At 47.1% G+C, this 20,567-nt stretch overlaps 1 protein-coding gene across 4 annotated transcripts in view; it reads right to left on the bottom strand.

Moving 5' to 3' along the window:
• Positions 1–20,567, bottom strand: part of LOC119167684 (uncharacterized) — a 276,153-nt gene that overhangs the window by 232,018 nt on the left and 23,568 nt on the right. For all 4 annotated transcript variants that reach the window (XM_075865901.1, XM_037419204.2, XM_075865903.1 and 1 more), the window contains one exon: positions 10,422–10,472. In XM_075865901.1, the coding sequence (XP_075722016.1) occupies positions 10,422–10,472 (51 nt within the window). The remainder of the gene's footprint in view (positions 1–10,421; positions 10,473–20,567) is intronic.

Raw genomic sequence — 20,567 nt, 5'->3', positions numbered from 1 at the left:
CAAATAATTGGCTTTCAATTGACAATTGCACAAGCATGAGTGCTCAACATAGGTGGGCGCTGCGAATGGGGTAGACCGTTTCAAGTACCCGATGCCGTTAAGAGTGGACAAACAGACAAATGCACAGACAGACAGACCAAAACTTTTGCATCGAAGGTCCCCAAGAAAGAATATCGTCTTTAAAAGGCTTCATTTAGGTTGAATAATGCCACAGTTGTGCTGTATTGTCATTTTTACTCGTCAAAATTGTGCATTCTGAAACCCAGAAGCGCCGATAACACTTGTACGGGCTCGGTCGGTAGGATTAACCTTTGGTGGAAATCATGGTGGCAGAACAGAAGGGTGAAAGTCAAACTAACTGCGGCTCGTCGCGACACATGTCGAAAGTGAAAGTTTATGCATATTAGCACACTTAAAAGCACGGCTCAAGCAATAGAGTGCGCAAAAATTTCCAGAGTTGCGTTTCCAGCGTGGCGACATCAAGTGACCGCTGTGTTCTGCTCTAACATTGAAAGGGGCAATTGCAAACTGGAGCTCATTTATTTCTCAACAACTGCGCGCCGATGTAAAACATTTATTGCCACTGTTCACAGTGACACCTCCAGTCTTCTAAACATCACAAGAAAGAAACACATCGCGGATGTCAAACTGATGCAAGTACATGCGCGAAATGTAAACATATGCACGGCCGCATAATCTACGCTCTACGAAAATTGAAGCGTTGACACCACAGGAATAAAAAAAAATAAACGTGCTAGAAAATGTAAAGAGCAGCGTTGGTTTCTTTTGACCGTAAGCATAAATTTTTGCACATACAAGAATGAAACACTACAAATAGATGATTTCACATACTGTTATGTGCTTTTTCATCATGCCACCATCATTCACCAAGCTACCATCACGCCACCGTCATCCACCTTGCTCACCAAGCCTTCCACCAAACACGTTTTGCCTCTCCACCATCAGCCGACATTTTCCACCGTCACCACCATTGGCTCGCCACCACCATCTGCCACCATTTTTTTCACTCTAGCCGTCATCAGCCGGCATTTTCCACCGGCTCGCCACCACCACCACCATCTGCCATCATTTTTTTCCACGCTCACCATCATCAGCCATTTTGCCCACTACAGTTTTGCACCATATCCACTAATATTTCCACCATATCCACCGACGATTCCAGCATCCACCAACCCAAGAGTTTAAATAGGGATGTCCTCTCGCAGCTGCCTCTTCTGCGCTTAGGCTGGGTGCTGGGTGGATGCCACTTGTTGCCGAGCGACTCATTAGGCCTAAGGCTCTGCGCAGCTGCCTGTCGCACGTGGCACAACTAGGTGGATCGTGGCGTTGAGTTGCGCTCTGCTTCTCTCACTTTTTTTTTATCTTGCGATGCACGAATTAAGAAAAGCTACCTTTGTTTTATTTTTGAGCTGGGCGTCTCGGCCGCCGCCGATGTATTAGCTAGCTGTACTGACCATCATACCACGTGGACGAAAAGCCCAAAGCTCTCTTCCCTGGGCCTGGTCTGTTGTTTCTTTCGAGTGTTTTAGAATGTCCGCAGCGGGAGGGATGTAATCCACGGCTGGCCGTCTTCTGCGCATCGTCAGCACCGCTGGCCGGGAATGCGGTCATGAGGTCGGGCGATGGAAATGCCTGGGACCTGCGCAACTGTCTGCAGTCCGGTGCCCTCGTGAGTGCTGGTTGCAACTGGAAGATGTGTCGGCGCTAGCGACGGTTTGTCGCGCCGACAGCAACGTTGCTGTTGCGGGATTGTACTGTTGGTTTCACTGTACCTTAAATTTGAAAAGGCCATTAGGTGTCACAAAAACCGTTTTGTCCCGGTCCCTTTTATCAACTTCTATCTGCCAATACCCACTCCTCTAATCCACCGATGAAAAATAATGTGCATGACGTAGTCGATTGGGTGAATCGTCGATACGTGGAAGTGGGTAGACATCTTTTTTTTTTGTCACCTGATTCAGCTTGCGGTAATCCACACAGAAACGTATGGGGCCGTCTTTTTTCTTCACTAATACAACCGGCGAAGCCCAAGGGCTTTTTCACGGCTGAATAACATCACCTTCAAGCATTTGTCGCACCTGGTTTTCGATGGCTTCTCGTTCCCGTGGAGCTACCCTGTACGAGTTTTGCCTGATGGGTCTGGTCATGTCGTCCATTATAATTCGACGTTTCGTCAGTGGCGTTTGACACACTTTAGACGTCGAAGAGAAACAATCTTAAAACTGGTTAATAGGCTGCAAGATACTTCGCTTCTGCGCCGGCAGCAAACTTGTGCCAATATCAACAGATAGAGGTATAGCGGCAGGTCAGTTGAATTATCTTTCTCAAGAGTTAGGCAGTCTGTCTTCACGGTGAGCTCTTCCAAAAATGCGACTGCCATGCTTCTCGTTAGATGTCGGCATTCAGAGCTGAAGTTCGTAACAAGGGCGTGCGTGTGTCCGCATTTTATACTCACGACACCTCTTGCGATAGATAAATCATGGCTGAATAGCAGTGTTGGTATTTGCTCGCGATGTTCTCAGAATCGCTTTGCGTGGCACATGTAACAGCCACGAGTGCGCTCGACCGTGGTGGGATAGTCACGTCCTCGTTGAAGATGCGTAAAGGTTTACGTCGCTGGTCTGTAACGCGCCTATTCGAAATATGACCTGGGGCCATCCAAAACGTAACCGATCTCTCAGGAATGTTGATAACAGTGTTGTATTCACGCAGGAAGTCCATGCCCAAGATCAGGTCTTTGCAGCACTCTGGTAAAATTACGAAGGTAGCGAAGAAATCTGAACTACTGATATTAATTCGAGCGATACATTAGCCCATCGGCATCACCAATTGACACCCTGCAATTCTTATCTTCAGGCCCGTCCATATAGTTCCGACTTTCTTTAGGCAGTTGGTGAGTTTACGGCTGATAATAGAGAAGTCAGTACCAGTATCTACCAGCGTTGTAACTGGGCGTCCGTCTATACAAATGTCTAGATTGGCGCTTGCAATTTCCATTGATGTCGGTGACGTCGTATCGTCCTTGGTATAGTCAGTCGTATGATCCATGGTATCATCCATCGTATCGCGTTGTAGTGAAGATGTCGGGGGCGTGGTAGCATCTCGATGGGTGGTGACGTTCACCCCAAAGGTCACTGCTGTTAGTTTACCCGACGAGGGCTAGGGGATCTGCCCCGGACCACCTCGGCGTAACTGCGCTGCTGCAGCGAGTTAGGTGCAAGTGAAGGAGAGCGGGATCGACGATACAATACATTGGGCTGAGCTTGCGGGCCTGCATTGCTTTCACGACGGTTATCGAAATAAGCATGAAGGGAGGTTTGTAGGAAGTTTTGATGTCTATGGTCATGATATGGGCAAATGCGGGAAACATGGCTGGCTTCTCCGCAATGGAAGCAAAGTGGTCAACTTCCGACGGCGCGCCACAAGTCCGTCTTATGGATAAATGATTGATTGGTGGGCATCCTTTGCGACCAAGAAGCAGATGTTGACGGAGAATGTTGGCGGAGAATGTTTTCGATGAAGAACTTGGCTACCTCAACCGCACTGCCTTTGGGCAGGACTTTTGTCTCGGCACATCGGGTAAGCTAGTCGTTAGCTATGATGATTCATTTGTTTTCGACAAGCGACGCCGGGAATGGCCCAAGTAAGTCTATAACGATTCGCTAGAATGGTCGGCGAGGTGGTTCGATGAGCTGTAGAAGTGCTGCAAGCTTTGTCGGCGATGTCTTGTATTGTTGACAGTCGCAGCGTGCCCTCACATAATGAGTGACGTCAGCAGTAAGGCGTGGCAAGTAGTACCTATCTTGTATCCTTGAGGCTTCGGAGAAACATCGAGGTGTCCTTCAGCGGGATCCTCGTGCAGGGCCTCTAAAAGTTCTGGTTGCAAAGCTCAAGGTACCACAAAAAAATACTCGGTTCAAAGGAGCAGGAAGTTCTCCTTTTGCAGAAGGCCATTACGCAGCACAAACGACGCAAGCGCCCGTTTGAATACATTCGAAACAGTGGCGGTCTGGCCCTCGAGGTATACGATTAGGTCCTTAAGGTCTAGGTTAGCTCACTGTCGTTCAGCAAAGTCGTCAGCAGTTATCATTTTCAAGAAGCTGTCATAATCTAGGTCGTCGGGTGGTGGTTGGTCAACGGGGGCACGGGACAGGCAGTCAGCGTCGGTGTGTTTTCTGTCGCACTTGTAAATGACGGTGATGTCATATTTTTGCAGTCTCGGACTACATCGTGTGAGGCGACCTGAGGGGTCCTTCAAGGTAAGTAGCCAACACAAGGTGTCGTGGTCGCTCACAACTTTGAAGGGCATGACGAAGAAGTAGGGGCGAAACTTTTGATGTAGCCCACATGACGGCAAGGCAGTCCTTTTCTGTTGTGGAATAATTGGCTTCTGCTTGGAATAGCGACCGGCTAGTGTAGCGAATCAACCTTTCCAGTCCCTTACTTTTCTGCACAAGAATGGCGCCGAGTACTACACTGCTTGTGTCGGTGTGTACTTCTGCCTCGGCGAATTCGTCGAAATGCGCAAGCAACAAAGGCATCTGCAGGGGTCCTTTTAGTTAATGAAATGCTTCCTTCTGCGGCGTTTCTCACTTGAACACCACGTCGTTCCTGGTAAGGTTAGTGAGTGGCTCAGCAATATGAACGAAGTTTTTGACGAACTACCTGTAGTAGGTGCACAGACAAAGGACTCTGCGCACGGCCTTCTTGTTGGTGGGCGGCAAGAAAGTGGCGATGGAAGCTGCTTTTTTTAGGGTTGGGGTGAACGCCGAGCTTGCTACTGGGCCACGTCAGAATGCCGTGGCCCATGAACAAGACCTCCTCGTATGCGAAGCAGCCCTTTTCTGGTTTCAGAGCGAGTCCGGAGGTCTTGATTGCTTGTAGTACGGCTTTGAAGTGCCGGAGGCGTTCGGCGAAGTTTAAGGAAAACACAACGACGCGTCCAGGTACACAAGCGAAGTCTGCCACTACAAGCCCACCAGCACTGTATTCATAACGCGTTGGAAGGTAGTGAGGCTGAGAAAAGACAAAAAGGCATGACCTTGAATCGAAGAGGCTGTCTAGTGTTATAAAAGCAGTCTTTTTTGGGGCCTCTGTCATTGGCCTCAATTTGCCAGTAGCCTGTTTTGAGGTCCATCGACGAAAAGTACTTAGCCCTGGGGAGTCGATACAGGGTGTCATTTACACGAGGGAGAGGATACACGTCCTTTGTGTGTTTGTTTAGGTGACAATAGTAGACGCAAAAGCATAAGGTTCCATCCTCGTTTTTCACCAACACCACAGGAGACGCCCAGGGACTCTTCGATGGCTGGATTACGTCATCGTGGAACATTTTGTTGACTTGTTTCTTAATCTCGTCACGTTCTCGCTTCAAGAATCAATAAGACCTCTGATGACTTGGTCAGGCATTTTCTTCTGTTACAATTCTATGCTTCGCAACTGGGGTCTGTCGAATTCTTGACGACGATGAGAAGCTGCCCCTGAATTGCAGAAGCAGTGTTTTGAGCTGGTCTTGCTTGTGCTTCAGAAGGTTCGGGCTGACGTCGTAACCGGGTTGGGAACATCGATTCATTAAAGCAGGTTCGGAAGTATCAGAGAGTGCGAAAGAACTACTGGCGTTGACGAATTCTTCCATTTAGGCAACTGTTGTAACATTGTTGAGGTGCCTGTGCTTTGTGTTTCTTCGTGCTCTTAAACCACAGTTATCTATGACTGTATTCATGGCTGAAATTTTTCACCATTACCTTCGCTTTCTCGAGACTCAGCTCGGCGATGCCTCTTGCAACGCAAATCTGATGGCTAAGGAGCAGGCGCTTATTGCTCTCAATGATACCATCGAAATCTGTGGGTGTTATGGCACCGAAGGAAACGATGACGCTTGAGCAAGGCGGAATAGTGATTTGGTCTTCCAGCACACCCTATTGCAAAAAAAAAATTACGGCATATTCACGAGGTGAATGATGATGAATGGGCGAAGCTCCGGAGGGATCCATCGGTAAACTGTGAATCTTCCGTGTAATTCGCCCAGTCGATCATCATGTAAAGACGTGAGAAACGCTGTGTGTGTATATACACAAATCAACTTTTATTTGTTCTTAGACGATGGATGGCTTGCGATGTCCCTTGCCTCGCGCGCTCGCACATCGGGATTCTGTCTGCGAGCGCGCGCTGCTGCCGCCTTGCGCTCTCTCCGCTGTGCAGCCTTATCCATCCGGCGACTCCGAGCGCGCGCCAACAGCGAACGGATTTTATTACAACGCTCCCCCTAGCGTACGTCGCCGCACTAAATCGAACGATTGCCTTCAACCAATGACACGCGCCATATGTGACATCATTCCTATTTTATAAGATCTCGCGTCTTTCATCAACTACAAGTACCGCTTTCTAGTTCATAACATCTTGCATCTTTTCATCATCAGCTACAAGTACCACCATCTAGTAAACACAACAAGAACTAAACGAGAGGTGGCTACATACAGGAGACGGTACCACCATCTAGTGAACACTGCAAGAACTAAACTAGAGGTGGCTACATACAGGGCACGGTACCACCATCTAGTGAACACTGCAAGAACTAAACTAGAAGTGGCTACATACAGGCTACAGGGGACGCACAGCCCACGCCCTAAGGAGCTTCGCCCCTAAAAACAGCATCCCCAGCATGATGCCAGCAGGTTATTTAGCACTGGTACACACTGGCATTTACTGGTACTTCGCTAGGCGCACTGGGAATTAGCTGTGTCGCACTGGCAGGGGTGCTGGCTTAACCTCTGTGATGCTGGTGCACACTGGAAAATGCTGGAAATGCTGGGATTTTCACTGGAAAATGCTGATACATACCAGAGCACGCCCTGTTTCTACCACGTAGAATGCGTTTCTAGCGTTTCTAACGCAGCGTGCAAATTTATGTAGCAAGTGCCGTGGTATGTTTCGGTGTCGCTGAATATAAAACGTGTGATTCGATGGCACGGATAGATGTTACCCTAACAGATGCCGAGCATACGCAAGTTTATCGGTGCATGTACATATTGCAGCAATTATTGCACGTTTTTCGCATGCCCTCCCATATACGATATTCACAACAGTCGTGTATTGCTGTAACGATTCCATGCTGCAGTGTTTATAAGCCTGGAGCAGGCCGCCACTTCTAATAGAAACAGAAAATCATTTACGTCGCCAACATGACGAAATGTAAGAGCTTTCTTGATCCCTTCGCAAGGTTTCAAAGAAGAGGCGAGAGAAACAGTTATAGTTCGATTCCGCCACACCGTAAATGGATGTCTCGTCATGCTTATCCTTCTACTTAATTCAGGTAACAGTTAGAAATGTTCGGAAGCTCAAATGAAGAAACCTCAACCATCCCGACTGACCGTGTCAATAACGGTCTAACCCAGTGCACCGTCCCAGTGAGCATGAGGCTTATTTTAGCTTTCCGTATTTCTGAATTTAGAATGTTTCTGTATTTCTTATATTCAGATAAGGCACCTGTGTTCCGCGAATGGATGAAATCGTGGCACAACCTATTCTTTGCTTAAATGTGCCGGTAAAGATAATTTCTCCAAGGCTTTCTACATCTTTTGTTTTTATGATGTGAGCACTAATGAAATGGAAATGCTGCATCATAACTAGTACTCAACAGACACAGGAATGTGTTATAAGCACTATTGGGGTTGTCATGCCAATACACAGTGTTGCAGTCAATGTTCTGACCTAGATGAACAAAATGTTCCCGACTTTTCCCGTTTTCAAGTCGATGAAAGGATACCTCCATTTTCAGACAAATTTGAGAAGTTGTGCAAGGAAGAAGATAAGAATATGATCACTTATGTCATACGAAAATAGGGCAGTTTTTATATGATTCCAACTTAAGTTTAAGCACATATGTCAAGGAGCACGGCACTTTAGCTGGTAACCTTATTAAATTTTCACTTCCGTATGCGAGTAAGAGGGTTCCAAAATCTTTGGCATAGGGATCACTGGAACAGAGGTCAATATTTATATCACCCATCATTATGCAAGGAGTATTCCAGTGAACATTTCATGATAACACAATGTAAGGAAACTGAATAAATTTCTTTTTGTAGCCATGTGGTGGTCTATATACACCAATTATTGAAAATTGACCAACACAGATAGTCATGCATTCAACGTCATAGTTCATGACACTATATTATTCCAGCAGTTCACTTGAAAGCGGATCCTTAAAATAAATAGCAAGGCCTCCACCTTTTTGCTGATTACAACAGAGGAGTTAACTCGAGCGCGAAAACTTGACACGATCACTCACACACACCCATGCATCAAACACACAGCGCTCACTTCCAACTGATTTATTCATAGCTCGAAGGCTTCAATATATACAGGACACATTGTGCGCACACACACGAAAGAAGGCCAACAGCATACATTATCAAAACGTATAGCTAATCAATATCATAGCCTTAGAGCGATAAACTGAAGTTCGCTTGGTAATAACGAAACTGAAGGGGCGCTTACACAGTGATCTTTATTTTTCAATGAAAAAGGCCTCTAACACTTCACGTGCAGTTTTACTTGCGCTTCTGCCCAGAATCTTCGTCTCGGAGAATCGTGCATCACAACCACACGAGATGACATGCGCAACCATGTACGCATACTTGTCATCTCTTTTCGTTAATTTTTGGGCGTGTTCCCTTAATCGGTCATTAATACACCGTTCGGTTTGGCCAATGTTCACTTTTCCACAGGATAAGGGTATGGAGTACACAACCCCTATGGAACACTTAACAGGCGCCCTCTCATGTTTCTTCCGACAGCCGCGCTTCTTTCTATCGCACACACGTTGGCACAGTCTTCCAATTTTTTCTGGTGCGGAAAACACCATCGGTACGCCGTGCCTGGCCGCGACTTTCTTAAGGTTGTGCGAGACCTTATGGATATATGGCACAACTTGTGGCCTAATCCTTAAGGGCTGGGTAGCAGTCATCGCTTCTCGTGTTCCACGTTTGCATGGTTGATCGTGTTCCGGTTGATGCATGGGTGTGTGCGTGTGTGAGTGATCGTGTCAAGTTTTCGCGCTCGAATTAACTTTTTGAAATGCTCTACCAACTAGCCCAACAACCAGTTCTCTTACAACAGAGGAGTTCATGATGATAGCCTGGATAGAACAGCGCATCTCTTTTACAAGTAACCCATGTCTCAGAGAAAACTAGCACATCAAATACAATAGACATAGAATATAAAAAAGCAGTGATGTCATAAACCTTTGCAGAAAAAAAGTTTTTCTAAAGTGAAATGCACTATTTAATCCTTCGACATCGCAATATTCTCTGCTATTAACTAGATCAGCCTTTGTAAAATGCTTTTTGGTTTGTTTTGCCACAATCTATGCCTAATTTCTGACTTTAATCAGGTTTGCCTCATCTGCAATGTTTATTCCTTGTGATCCTTCATCTTTAGGTACTAGTACTTTGCCACCGGATGTCTAGACAAATTTCTAGGTGGCTTCTTTCTTTTTTTTTTCTATTTTTGCTTCAAGCAAAGCCTTGCCCTTTGGCGTCAAAAGCTCATTTACAAAAATGAGTGTTTTCTTTTCATCCCCAAGCACCAAACTATGTAGCCTTTTCTTTCTACAATTTGCAAGAAGTTGAAAGCCCTTCCTTCTGCCATCACCTAGACTCGTCAGGATGGCTTCCCTTTGCCGCCGGGCTGTTGTAAGGAACAAAAAAAGAACAATACGCTGCAGTGGGTCATTTCTTTAGCTAGAAGCACCGAGCGCAAGCTGCTGAACCCACGCTGTGATTCTTGTGTCCGTTGTCGCGTCTACTTTTAGTGTCGATAGACTTTCTGCGTACTGCTATTTATGCCAATAAATCCCATTTCAGAGGCAATATTTGCAGTTGATGTTTTGTAGATGATTATGTCTCTAGGTATATCCCGCTCATTATCTCGTCTTTCGAATTAGGTGTCAGTGCTCCTTTCGAAAAGTAGGCACGATTCCACTTAATGCCTTGGCTATTCACAATTCTGCTACAGTTGAAAACACGCCTGTATACTAGCCACTTTCTGCTATATCTGCTCCGAGGATAAACAACTCCTAGTAATGAAGCGCTTCCGTAGTTACGACCCTGTTACTACATTTAGTCAACTCTTAGTAGCTGCACCAAATGCAATAGCTCACAATGGGCGGGATAAGAGGTGGCGTTAAGATAAAGTTTTCTTGCACAGCTACACAAGTTAAAAGTGTATTAGTACTCTTCCATTTACTTGTTACATGGTACTTTGTCAGCAGGCCAATATGCTCTTTTTTTTTTTTGTAGATGTTCAGACTATTTCAGCAAAAAGAAAATAAATAAATATGTAAAAAATAAACAAAGTAAACACAAAAAATAAATGTGGCACTGCCTCTAGATTCTACGTACCATAATCAAATGGCTTCAGGTATCCCGCGTTGAAATCCGGTTGCTTTTCACCTGCAACAGTAGCAGAATAAAGAATGCCCACCATTAAAAGAGCACATACGGGCCAAGAAAATGGTTGCAATATAAGGTACTCCAATAGCAGTTCAATCTCATGGCAGCTGAGAAAGCAGCCATGAAATAAATACTTAAGAAAGCATTTTAACTAAATTGATAAATTGTCGTCAGACAGCAAAAGCTCTGCCAGACTTCCAATAAAGTTCTTACCAACCAACCAAGCAAAAGAGTTTACAGGTGGGCTAGTTGGTTGGACATGCACTTGGAAAAGCAAATATAATCAAAGCAAAAAAGTATGTTACTCACGCTTACGTGGTAGAGCAGACAACGATGCCAGACTTAATACAAAGTACATTTCCAAAGTCCGCGGAATCACCATGTACGATAAGTCGATCTAAGCTAACTTTTGTCATACATTAAATATACCTTGTGGTCTATAGTTAATCCGCATGAAATGCAGCCACACACACAATCGATGTTCTACGATGTTGGCAATGAAAAACATATGATTGTTGTTTCAATGTGCGTGTTGGCAGTAGCAGATACATATACCCGCATTCAACCTGCAGAGGAGAGCTCGCACAGCCAGAGAGGAAGACGAAGCTCTTGCCCGGTCCTCTTTACGAGCACCTTTCATTTTTAATTAAAGTGAGCTCTTCTATATCTATATTATTAAAGTGAGCTCTTCTGTGTCTGCGTCGTGACATTGGTAGAGGAGCTGGGTACATGTCCAGGACACCTTCCAACAGCCCGGGATCTAGTCCACAAAAACTTCCGCTCGTCGAAACACCCGTTCACCGCGCCAGCCGCCGCCTGTTAGGCCTGAGCCCCGAGTTCGGTCCTTGGACGGAAAACATGACCGCGCCGGGAAGCAGTTGCCCCACTATGACGAGCCCAAGCACGACACAGGTGACCCCTAAAACTCCTGTGGACTTCCATGGCAACACATATGAGGACGCAGATGACTGGCTTGAGGAGTTCGAGCGCACAGCCAACGTTAACGGGTGGAACGCCGCACAGAAGTTGGGGTACGTGTATTTTCCTCTTCAACACGGGGCTCGCACGTGGTTCACGAATCGCGTGTGGTCAACGTGGGACGAGTTCCGGCGGAAGTTCCTGGACACCTTCGCAAACACCGAAAGGCGGGAGCATGCACAACGACTCCTTGAATCACAGATTCAAAAGCCCAACGAGTCTGTTGCTATGTTTGTTGAGGACATGGCTCGTCTCTTTCATCGAGCCCATCCCGATATGTCCAAGAACAGAAAGATCAGCCACCTCATGCATGGTGTTAAAGAGAAGCTGTTTGCTGGTCTCGTATGGAACCCACCTTCAAGCATCGACGAATTTTCGAAGGAGGCGACCGCCATAGAACGCGCACTACAGCTACGGTACCGCCAGTACGACCGTCCAAACAACAGCGGACAAATCAGCGCAACCGCCATGACCACTGTGACTCCTGACGAGCGTTTTTTGCGTGACCTGATACGCGAAATTGTGCAAGAAGAGGTGAAGAAGCTCGCCGCCACACCGAATGACTGCGCGATTGCGTCGGTCACAGAAGTTGTTCGCCAAGAAATAAGGCAAGCGCTTTCACTTCCCGAGCCGAACACTGAAATAGTTAGGCCAACATATGCAGATATTCTCCGTCGACAGCTTAGATCTAACGTGCCGCCACCTCAACAGTACCACCAGCAACAGCCGCCGACAGTGCCTTGGTACTACAGGGAAACGTCGACGCCGATGCGACCCCCACTCCGCAAAACCGACATATGGCATACCCCTGACTACAGGCCCCTGTGGTTCCATTGTGGGGAAGCAGGCCACATTGTGCGGTATTGTCGTCATCGCGTTGCCGGGTATCAAGGCTTTCCGTCCACTACCCCTCGGCGCTATTTCGACAGAAGACGCAACGTTGAAACGAGCGCGACGATCCCGCGAGACGTTTCTCCTGGGTTCCGGTCACGCTCGCCCTCCCCAGGTCATTTTCTCCGATCTAATAGGGGTAGCGCCACGGACATGGCGAGAGGAAGGTCTCCCAGTCCACGCCGGGGAAACTAAAAGCAGCGACCTTAGGGGGGAAGGTTGCGAATTGCCGAAGATTTGAAAATCCCCCATTACCACCGCATGAAGTGTCGCACATTTCGAATGAACCGACGAAAGACGAGATTGTCACCGCCGACATTACACTTTCAATTGACGGTCACGACGTGACCGCACTGGTCGACACTGGTGCGGACTTTTCAATAATGAGTGCGAATCTGACCGACCAACTCAAGAAGGTAAAAATGGAATGGACGGGGCCGCAAATTAGAGGAGCCGGAGGCCAGCTGCTGACACCTACCGGAAAGTGCACCGCACGAATCAAGATCGGGGATTCATCATTCGTGGCAACCTTCGTTATTTTTTCTGAGTGTTGTAAAAAGGCCATCTTGGGTATGGATTTCCTGCGGGAGTACGGTGCCATTATAAATATACTGGACGGTGTACTGACCTTCTCTGCGGACCATAGCACAGCGCTGCAGCGCAAGCCCATGCGCGTGCTTGACGACGTGACCATGCCACCGTTGTCATGCCGCCTCGTCTCTGTCACGTGTAACACGCAGCATAGTGGAGAAGGTGTCGCGGAACAAATATCGACACTTTTACTCTCTCGAGGAATCGCTATTGCCACAAGTCTCGTCAGTGTAGTGTCTGGGCAAGCACAGGTCCTGTTGACAAACTTCAGCAACGAGCGTCGACACATTGCAGAGGGTACCACAGTTGCATACTTCGAAGAAATTGTAGAATTCCGCGAGTGCTTCGCAGTTCAACAGGCAGAGACGCCGGCCGCTTCAACACCACTGCCTGTCGACGTGAGCACAGATTTATCGCCAGCGCAGAGGCAGAGTCTTCTAGATATTCTCGGCCAGTTTGAAGATTGTTTTTCGTCGACCTCGAGGGTAAATCAAACGCCACTGACAAAGCACCGAATTATAACGGAAGAGACGGCAAGACCAATTCGACAAAACCCATACCGCGTGGCACCGAAAGAACGCGAAGCAATCCAAGAACAAGTCCAGAAAATGCTCAATGATGACATCATTCAGCCGTCAAAAAGCCCTTGGGCATCACCGGTAGTGCTAGTTAAGAAGAAAGACGGCAGCTTACGCTTCTGTGTGGACTACCGCAAGCTGAACCGCGTGACAAAGAAAGACGTATACCCACTACCGCGTATTGACGATTCACTTGACAGGCTGAGGCATGCACGCTTCTTCTCGTCTATGGACCTGAAAAGCGGTTATTGGCAAATCGAGGTCAATGAGCGGGACAGAGAAAAGACTGCTTTTGTTACGCCTGACGGGCTTTACGAGTTTAAAGTCTTGCCCTTAGGATTGTGTTCAGCCCCAGCAACATTTCAGAGACTGATGGATACCGTCCTATCAGGCCTTAAGTGGCAGACGTGTCTGGTATACCTCGACGACGTCATTGTTTTCTCACCCACATTCGAGAAACATCTAAGATGGCTGCTATTGGTATTTCGAGCAATACGGTCCGCTGGCTTATCGCTGAAACCTGAGAAATGTCATTTCGGTTTCAAGGAACTCCGATTCTTAGGACATGTGGTGAGCCATGAAGGTGTTCGTCCGGACCCCGACAAGATTGACACCGTCCGAAAATTTCCGGTGCCAACAGAAAAGAAGGCCGTAAGATGTTTTCTTGGCCTTTGCGTCTACTACCGCAGATTTATCGCCAATTTCTCGCACATAGCGTCGCCCTTAACACGCATAACGAGAGACGATGTTCCATTTTTATGGGGCGAAGAGGAACAAGCAGCATTTGACGCTCTACCACAGCGCCTGCCGACACCCCCTGTGCTTGCTCACTTTGACGACGACGCTCCAACCATGATCCACACTGATGCCAGCAACGTAAGTTTAGGCGCTGTACTCGTCCAGTGGCAAGACTCAGCCGAGAGAGTGATTGCATATGCAAGTAGGGCGCTTTCCCGTGCCGAGTCCCATTATTCCACAACGGAAAAGGAATGTCTTGCTGTAGTATGGGCAGTTCTGAAGTTTCGCCCATACCTCTACGGCCGTCCCTTCCACGTAGTCAGCGACCACCACTCTCTTTGCTGGCTGACCAACTTGAAGGACCCATTCGGTCGGCTAGCGCGCTGGAGCTTACGCCTACAAGAATTCGATATGACGGTCGTCTATAAGTCGGGACGACAGCACTCTGACGCTGATTGCTTATCCAGGTCGCCTATAAAGCAAGATGATGTCTCAGAAGATGATGACATGGTATTTTTAGGAGTGGTCGACACGGTCACCATTTCGTCTAAGCAGAAAGAAGACAGTGAGTTGCTCCCTCTTATTAATTTTCTTAACGGCCAGTCTACAAGCGTTCCCAAGATATTTGCAAGGAGCCTGCCATCATTCTGCTTGTGCAGTGGTGTCCTATACAAGAAGAACTTTGCCCCCAGCGGAAATGCCCACTTACTTGTCGTCCCGACATCCATTAGCGATGAGATCCTGAGCGCTTGTCACAATGAGCCAACCTCCGGCCACCTCGGATACACGCGCACATTGGCCAGAATCCAACAAAAGTACTACTGGCCGAAGCTTCCAGGCACTGTAAAGCATTACGTCCGCACGTGCCTCGATTGTCAACGACGAAAATCGCCACCTTTAAAACCAGCCGCATTGTTGCAACCAGTTCAAGTGCCCACCATGCCTTTTGCACAAATCGGAATGGATCTCCTTGGACCATTTCCGACTACGCATACTGGAAATAAGTGGGTAATTGTCGCTACGGACTATCTTACTCGCTACGCAGAAACAAAGGCTTTATCAAGTGGAACCGCAGTAGAAGCGGCACGATTTTTCATTGAAAATATCGTTCTGAGGCATGGTGCTCCTAGAATTATAATAACAGACAGAGGTACCGCTTTCACGGCCATGCTCCTCAAGTCAGTGCTTGAGTTGAGTGGAACAGCGCATCGAAAAACTACCTCCTACCACCAACAAACCAACGGCTTAACAGAACACCTCAACAAGACCATCGAAAAACTACCTCCTACCACCAACAAACCAACGGCTTAACAGAACGCCTCAACAAGACAAGTGCTGATATGCTTAGTATGTACATTGACGTGGATCATAAAAATTGGGACGACGTTCTACCATACGTGACGTTTGCCTATAATACGGCGCAGCAGGAAACTACACGGAGCATGCCATTTAGTCTTCTTTATGGCCGTGAAGTGAAGACAATGCTTGATGCCATGCTGCAGCACGACTGCGAGGATACAGACACGGATGTTCAAGCCTTTACCCAACGAGCTGAAGAGGCACGGCAGCTAGCACGCGTGCGAATCGCCCGACAGCAGAGTTACGACGCACAACGTTATAACCTGCGACACCGATACGTCACTTATCAACCAGGCGAGAAAGTGTGCGTCTGGAGCCGTATTCGCCCACGCGGCCTTTGTGAAAAGTTACTGAAGAAGTACTTTGGTCCCTACAATGTTATATGGCGCCTAAGTGACGTGAATTATGAGGTCATCCCTGACAGTTCCTCGCGAGCTCAAAAATCTGAAATCGTACACGTTGTGCGGATGAAGCTATATTGCAGTGAGCCAGTTGCGTAATACGTCAACTACATACACCGCGTATTCTGTAGCCAAGCATCGGGTCGATGCTCTTCCTGGAGGGAGGCAAATGCCGCATTCAACCTGCAGAGGAGAGCTCACACAGCCAGAGAGGAAGACGAAGCTCTTGCCCGGTCCTCTTTACAAGCGCCTTTCATTTTTAATTAAAGTGAGCTCTTCTATATCGAACTCCTGCTGTGTCTGTGTCGTGACAATATTGTCATAAATTAACTTTCACAGCGTGCAAAAAAGAAACAAAAATGACACTGCCATAGCAATAAAAAGCCTGATAAGGTTAGAGTCATGTCCTCTGTACCACTGCAGCATCACCCGCGGACTTAGCTGCGAGGTATCTAGCTTAGCTTTAACCCCTGCTAAGCAAGTTGAACTGCTCGCTTTGTTTTTTATATTTTATTTTTCGATTCTCACGTTGTGCTTCAACTCCAATTTTATGAGAATAGCGATTTTACAGGTATATAAAGCCTTCTACGCCAACACGTCTCAGCGAGAGAGGTGACGAACTTCAGGCACACTGTGATATCAGGCACACGATGAGCTTGCACAACTAGCGTGTAGACGCACACTTGCAGCACTCTAAGGAGTGAAAGAAAACCCCACATCTCCAAATGTGACAATTATAAACCATGTATTAAATGCCAGTTTGATTCAGCGGCAGAAATAAATACCACCCTAACAAAGCGACAAAAAGGAAAAAATCATAGTTTGCTGAAAATAAACAGACATTTGTCCCGGCGTGATGTAGCCTTCCCGAAGCATAAATTGCAGGCGGCACACCTTTGACAATGTGCAGAGTTCAGCTGAAAGCAACCAACAACGCAAGGCTAACCATGTTATGAGGTATGCAAGTGTAAACATCAAACGATGACAGCTACATCTCACAAACATAAGAAATCAAAACAAAAGGTTGTTTCACCATACAAGCAAAACTGGATTTTCACAATGTAACGAAACAACGAGAAATCAATACTGCGGTCGTTGCATGGACGTGCCACATTACATACAAATTTACGTATGTCAAAACAAATAATTTTAATAAAAGGATTCAGGCAATCAAAATGGAAGGCGAGACCGAGCTAGAACTTGCTTTATTCTTTTAGCTACGGTAATCCACAGTTGTTTTCTATTTCTCTCATACAACTCGTCCAAACATTGACAGTTTTACATGTAGACCGCGTGCCTTGGTATTGTCTGCACTGTCGTGGCACACAATTATACTTCGAACTTCAGTGACGCATCCGTAGGGTCACTTCTGCTATCACGGAAAGGCAACTTCAACAGAAAGTGTCTCCTTTCAGTGCAGCAAGTGGATGACATGTTTAGCATGGCAAAAAAGTTCCCAACAACGACTGCCGCACTTGCTCCTGCGGCGGTGAAACACACTGAATAATCATTTATGCTGTCTGCCATGCTTATTCCCAGTTTCCCCAAAGCTTGCCGCCAGAGCCACAGCCCGGCATTGTCGTTGCTCCACTAACTTGAGCTCCCATTCTCTATTGCAGTGCAATGCCCTGCACGTGCATGAAAGGAGCGGTAGCGCGGTGGAGAGAAGAGGAAACGCGCGACGTACGCCCCTGTTCCCATTTTTCTGCCAGAGATGGTGCTGCTTGTATGGCATCCCAGCACCACCAAGCATTTCTTTGGGAGCCTGTAGCTTTTCTCTCTCAGCTTTTTATCTAGACTCTGTATATCAACTCCATGTTCAGGCGACGCTTGACGAGATTTCATGCACGTGAATGTCGCTGTTGCTAGTATGAGGCCGGTTGGTTAGCACGGCGTACCACAAATGCTGCAAAGGCAGCGATATGCAATGTAACAATAAAACTTGTTGTGGCATAATGGAATGGAAGGTGTTTATTTGAGAAGCGCGGACTGGTGGTCCAGCAAATAATTCATCTCAACTGAGTTGTGCGAAAAATTGAAGTACAAAAAGAAGAGACCTGGACATGGCGCACACTAACAACTGAAACTTTATTGAACAAAACAGACATATGTGTGGTTATGAGACATGCTTATGTCTGGGTTATTCTTCAGGAAATCTACAATATCCCAGGAATGTTTAACCAAAAAAGGATCATAAATTTTGAAGGGGCCCTGAAACACTTTTTCAAGCCTTTGTCTAGATTGCGCTTGAAGAAATCTACAATTTTCCTGGAATGCTTAACGAAAAAAGGTCGTCCAAGTCTTTCTTGCATGAAAAGAGCTAGCTTCTTCTGCCATGATTCTTAAAGACCATTCGGGCTTGTGTGTCTTTGCACTAAACATAATTTCAAAGCTATCTTTCTTGGCTTTGCCAATATTACAAAACAATCTATTAAGGACCACCTTTTTGCAAAAATGTTTTGTTTATAGTTTTCTCTTCTGAAGGGACCCATCATGACACTCATTAAAAATATTGGCAACTGCATAGCAAGCTTTCTTGTTACAAATCTGCTTTCCTTATCTGCTGGCAGAACACGCATTTACTTCTGTTTTAAGAAAGATGCCCCACGGCTTACAGGCACATATGCATTGGTATTTTTTCGCGAGATCACATCTGCCCCTTCTGATATACATGGATTCACTTAACCTTCTGGGGCACACATCCATATCCATTACACAAGGCTCAAACGTTAAACTTAGACCCAAATTCGCTGTAGAGCCCAGGTTGAGTGTGCCAGAAAACAAGAAAGGTGGATTTGTTGTCTTCCGAGATGGTGAGCTCAAGGAGAATACCTGCTCTGAATTTACCAATATTTTTAATGAGTATTAGGATATGTTCCTTATAAAACAAGAAAAAAACATCTTTTGCAAAAAAGTGGGCCTCAGTAGATTGTTTCGTGATATTGACAAAGCCAAGAATTGTCGTCTTGAAATCGCAAAGACGATATCGGCGGACGTGACAGAATCTACCAGGTATGCATCCTCACCCAAGGCTGTCGACTTGAAAGTCACTTCGCCATCGGGGTTCGCGCCATTCGACCTTTTGGAGCCAAAGGCCCCAGAATCTACTTGATGCGACTGCTCTCGGGAGTGGCGGACATCAGACGCCAAAACAGGGGCACGCGACATGGCATCAGCCACGACGTTCGAACTCTCTTTTCGGTAGCACACAACAAAGTTGTACCGCTACAAGGTCAACGCCCAGCGCGCGAGGCGGCCCGAGGGCTCGTGCAAGCGCTTAAGCCAGGTGAGTACCATGTGGTCCGTTTTCACCACGAATGGCACGCCATCGACACAGCAGTCGAACTTCCGGAGAGCAAAAACTATAGAGAGACATTCCCTTTCAGTCACGCTACAGTTACGTTCGGCGGCGTTTAGTGACGGGCTTGCAAAGGCGTGGCCGGAGGACGCCGTCGTGCTCCTGAAGCAGTACCGCACCGAGACACAGATAACTCATGTCCGCTTGGACAACGAACTCCCTGCTGAGGTCAGGCAGCTTTAGTTCGGCTGTGGCCACTATAGTTTCGGAGAGGGCCTTGAAGGCTTGCTCTGGCCCCCAGCTCCATCGTGCCGACTTTTTTAAGAGTGCGATCAAAAAAACTGGGAGGTCCGCGAAGTTTGGGATGAACTGCCAATAGTAGTTCACTATGCCCAAAAAACACCTCAGGCCCTGAATGTTTGCCGGCGACGGGTACTCCACGAAGGCACGTACCTTCTCCTCGCACGGCCGAACACGACTGCTTTGGATGGTAAAGCCTAATAGTGAGATCCGGCTAGCATCCAAGGTACTGCAGTAGCAAGCACTACCTAGAGTAGCCACAATCGAGTCAACGTTAGGCATAGGATAAGCATCCTTCATTGTGACCTTGTTGAGCCGGCGGTAGTGCACCCAGAGCCGGTGAAAGCCGTCTCTTTAGGGAACCATTACCACCGGCAAACCCCAGGGACTGTTTGAGCGTTAGACAACTCCAGCCTCAATCAACTCATCCAATGCCTGGTCAATTGCTTTCGTCTTTGCCGCACTGACAGGGCGAGGATTGCATTTCCACGGTTGTGCATTGCCTGTGTCGATTCGGTGCCTCACAAGAGAAGTGCGACACGTGTGTTCCGTCAACAGCGACGATGGGGGTGCAGAAGAATCGATGTTCACATACAACTGTTTATTCGGTCCAACTTGTGGCCAGGAAATTGGGCTCACCAACGCCCCGTAATTTTTTTTTTCACCCTGGCATCGAGAGCGAATAACCATTTCAAGAGGAGGCCTTCCGCGACATCAAAAAGATGCCCCCCCCCCAAAAAAAAAAGTTCTGGCTACGCACCTGTCCAGGAATAGGATGGGGTACGAAAAAATCGCACATGAACAAGGATTCATACTATACTCCCGTGGTCGAGATGTATACGAAGGGAGCAGACTCGATGCCAACATAAAACTGTTTAATCAGCCACACTTGTGGCCAGGAAACTGAAGGTCACATCAAAGCAACACACTGGCACTGATAGCGGCGAACAAAGCTTCGGCC

Source organism: Rhipicephalus microplus, chromosome 6, assembly GCF_043290135.1.
Source record: "Rhipicephalus microplus isolate Deutch F79 chromosome 6, USDA_Rmic, whole genome shotgun sequence".
Classification (NCBI taxonomy): Eukaryota; Metazoa; Arthropoda; class Arachnida; order Ixodida; family Ixodidae; genus Rhipicephalus; species Rhipicephalus microplus.
The sequence above is the reverse complement of the archived record's forward strand: the minus strand, read 5'-3'. Positions and strand labels throughout refer to the sequence as shown.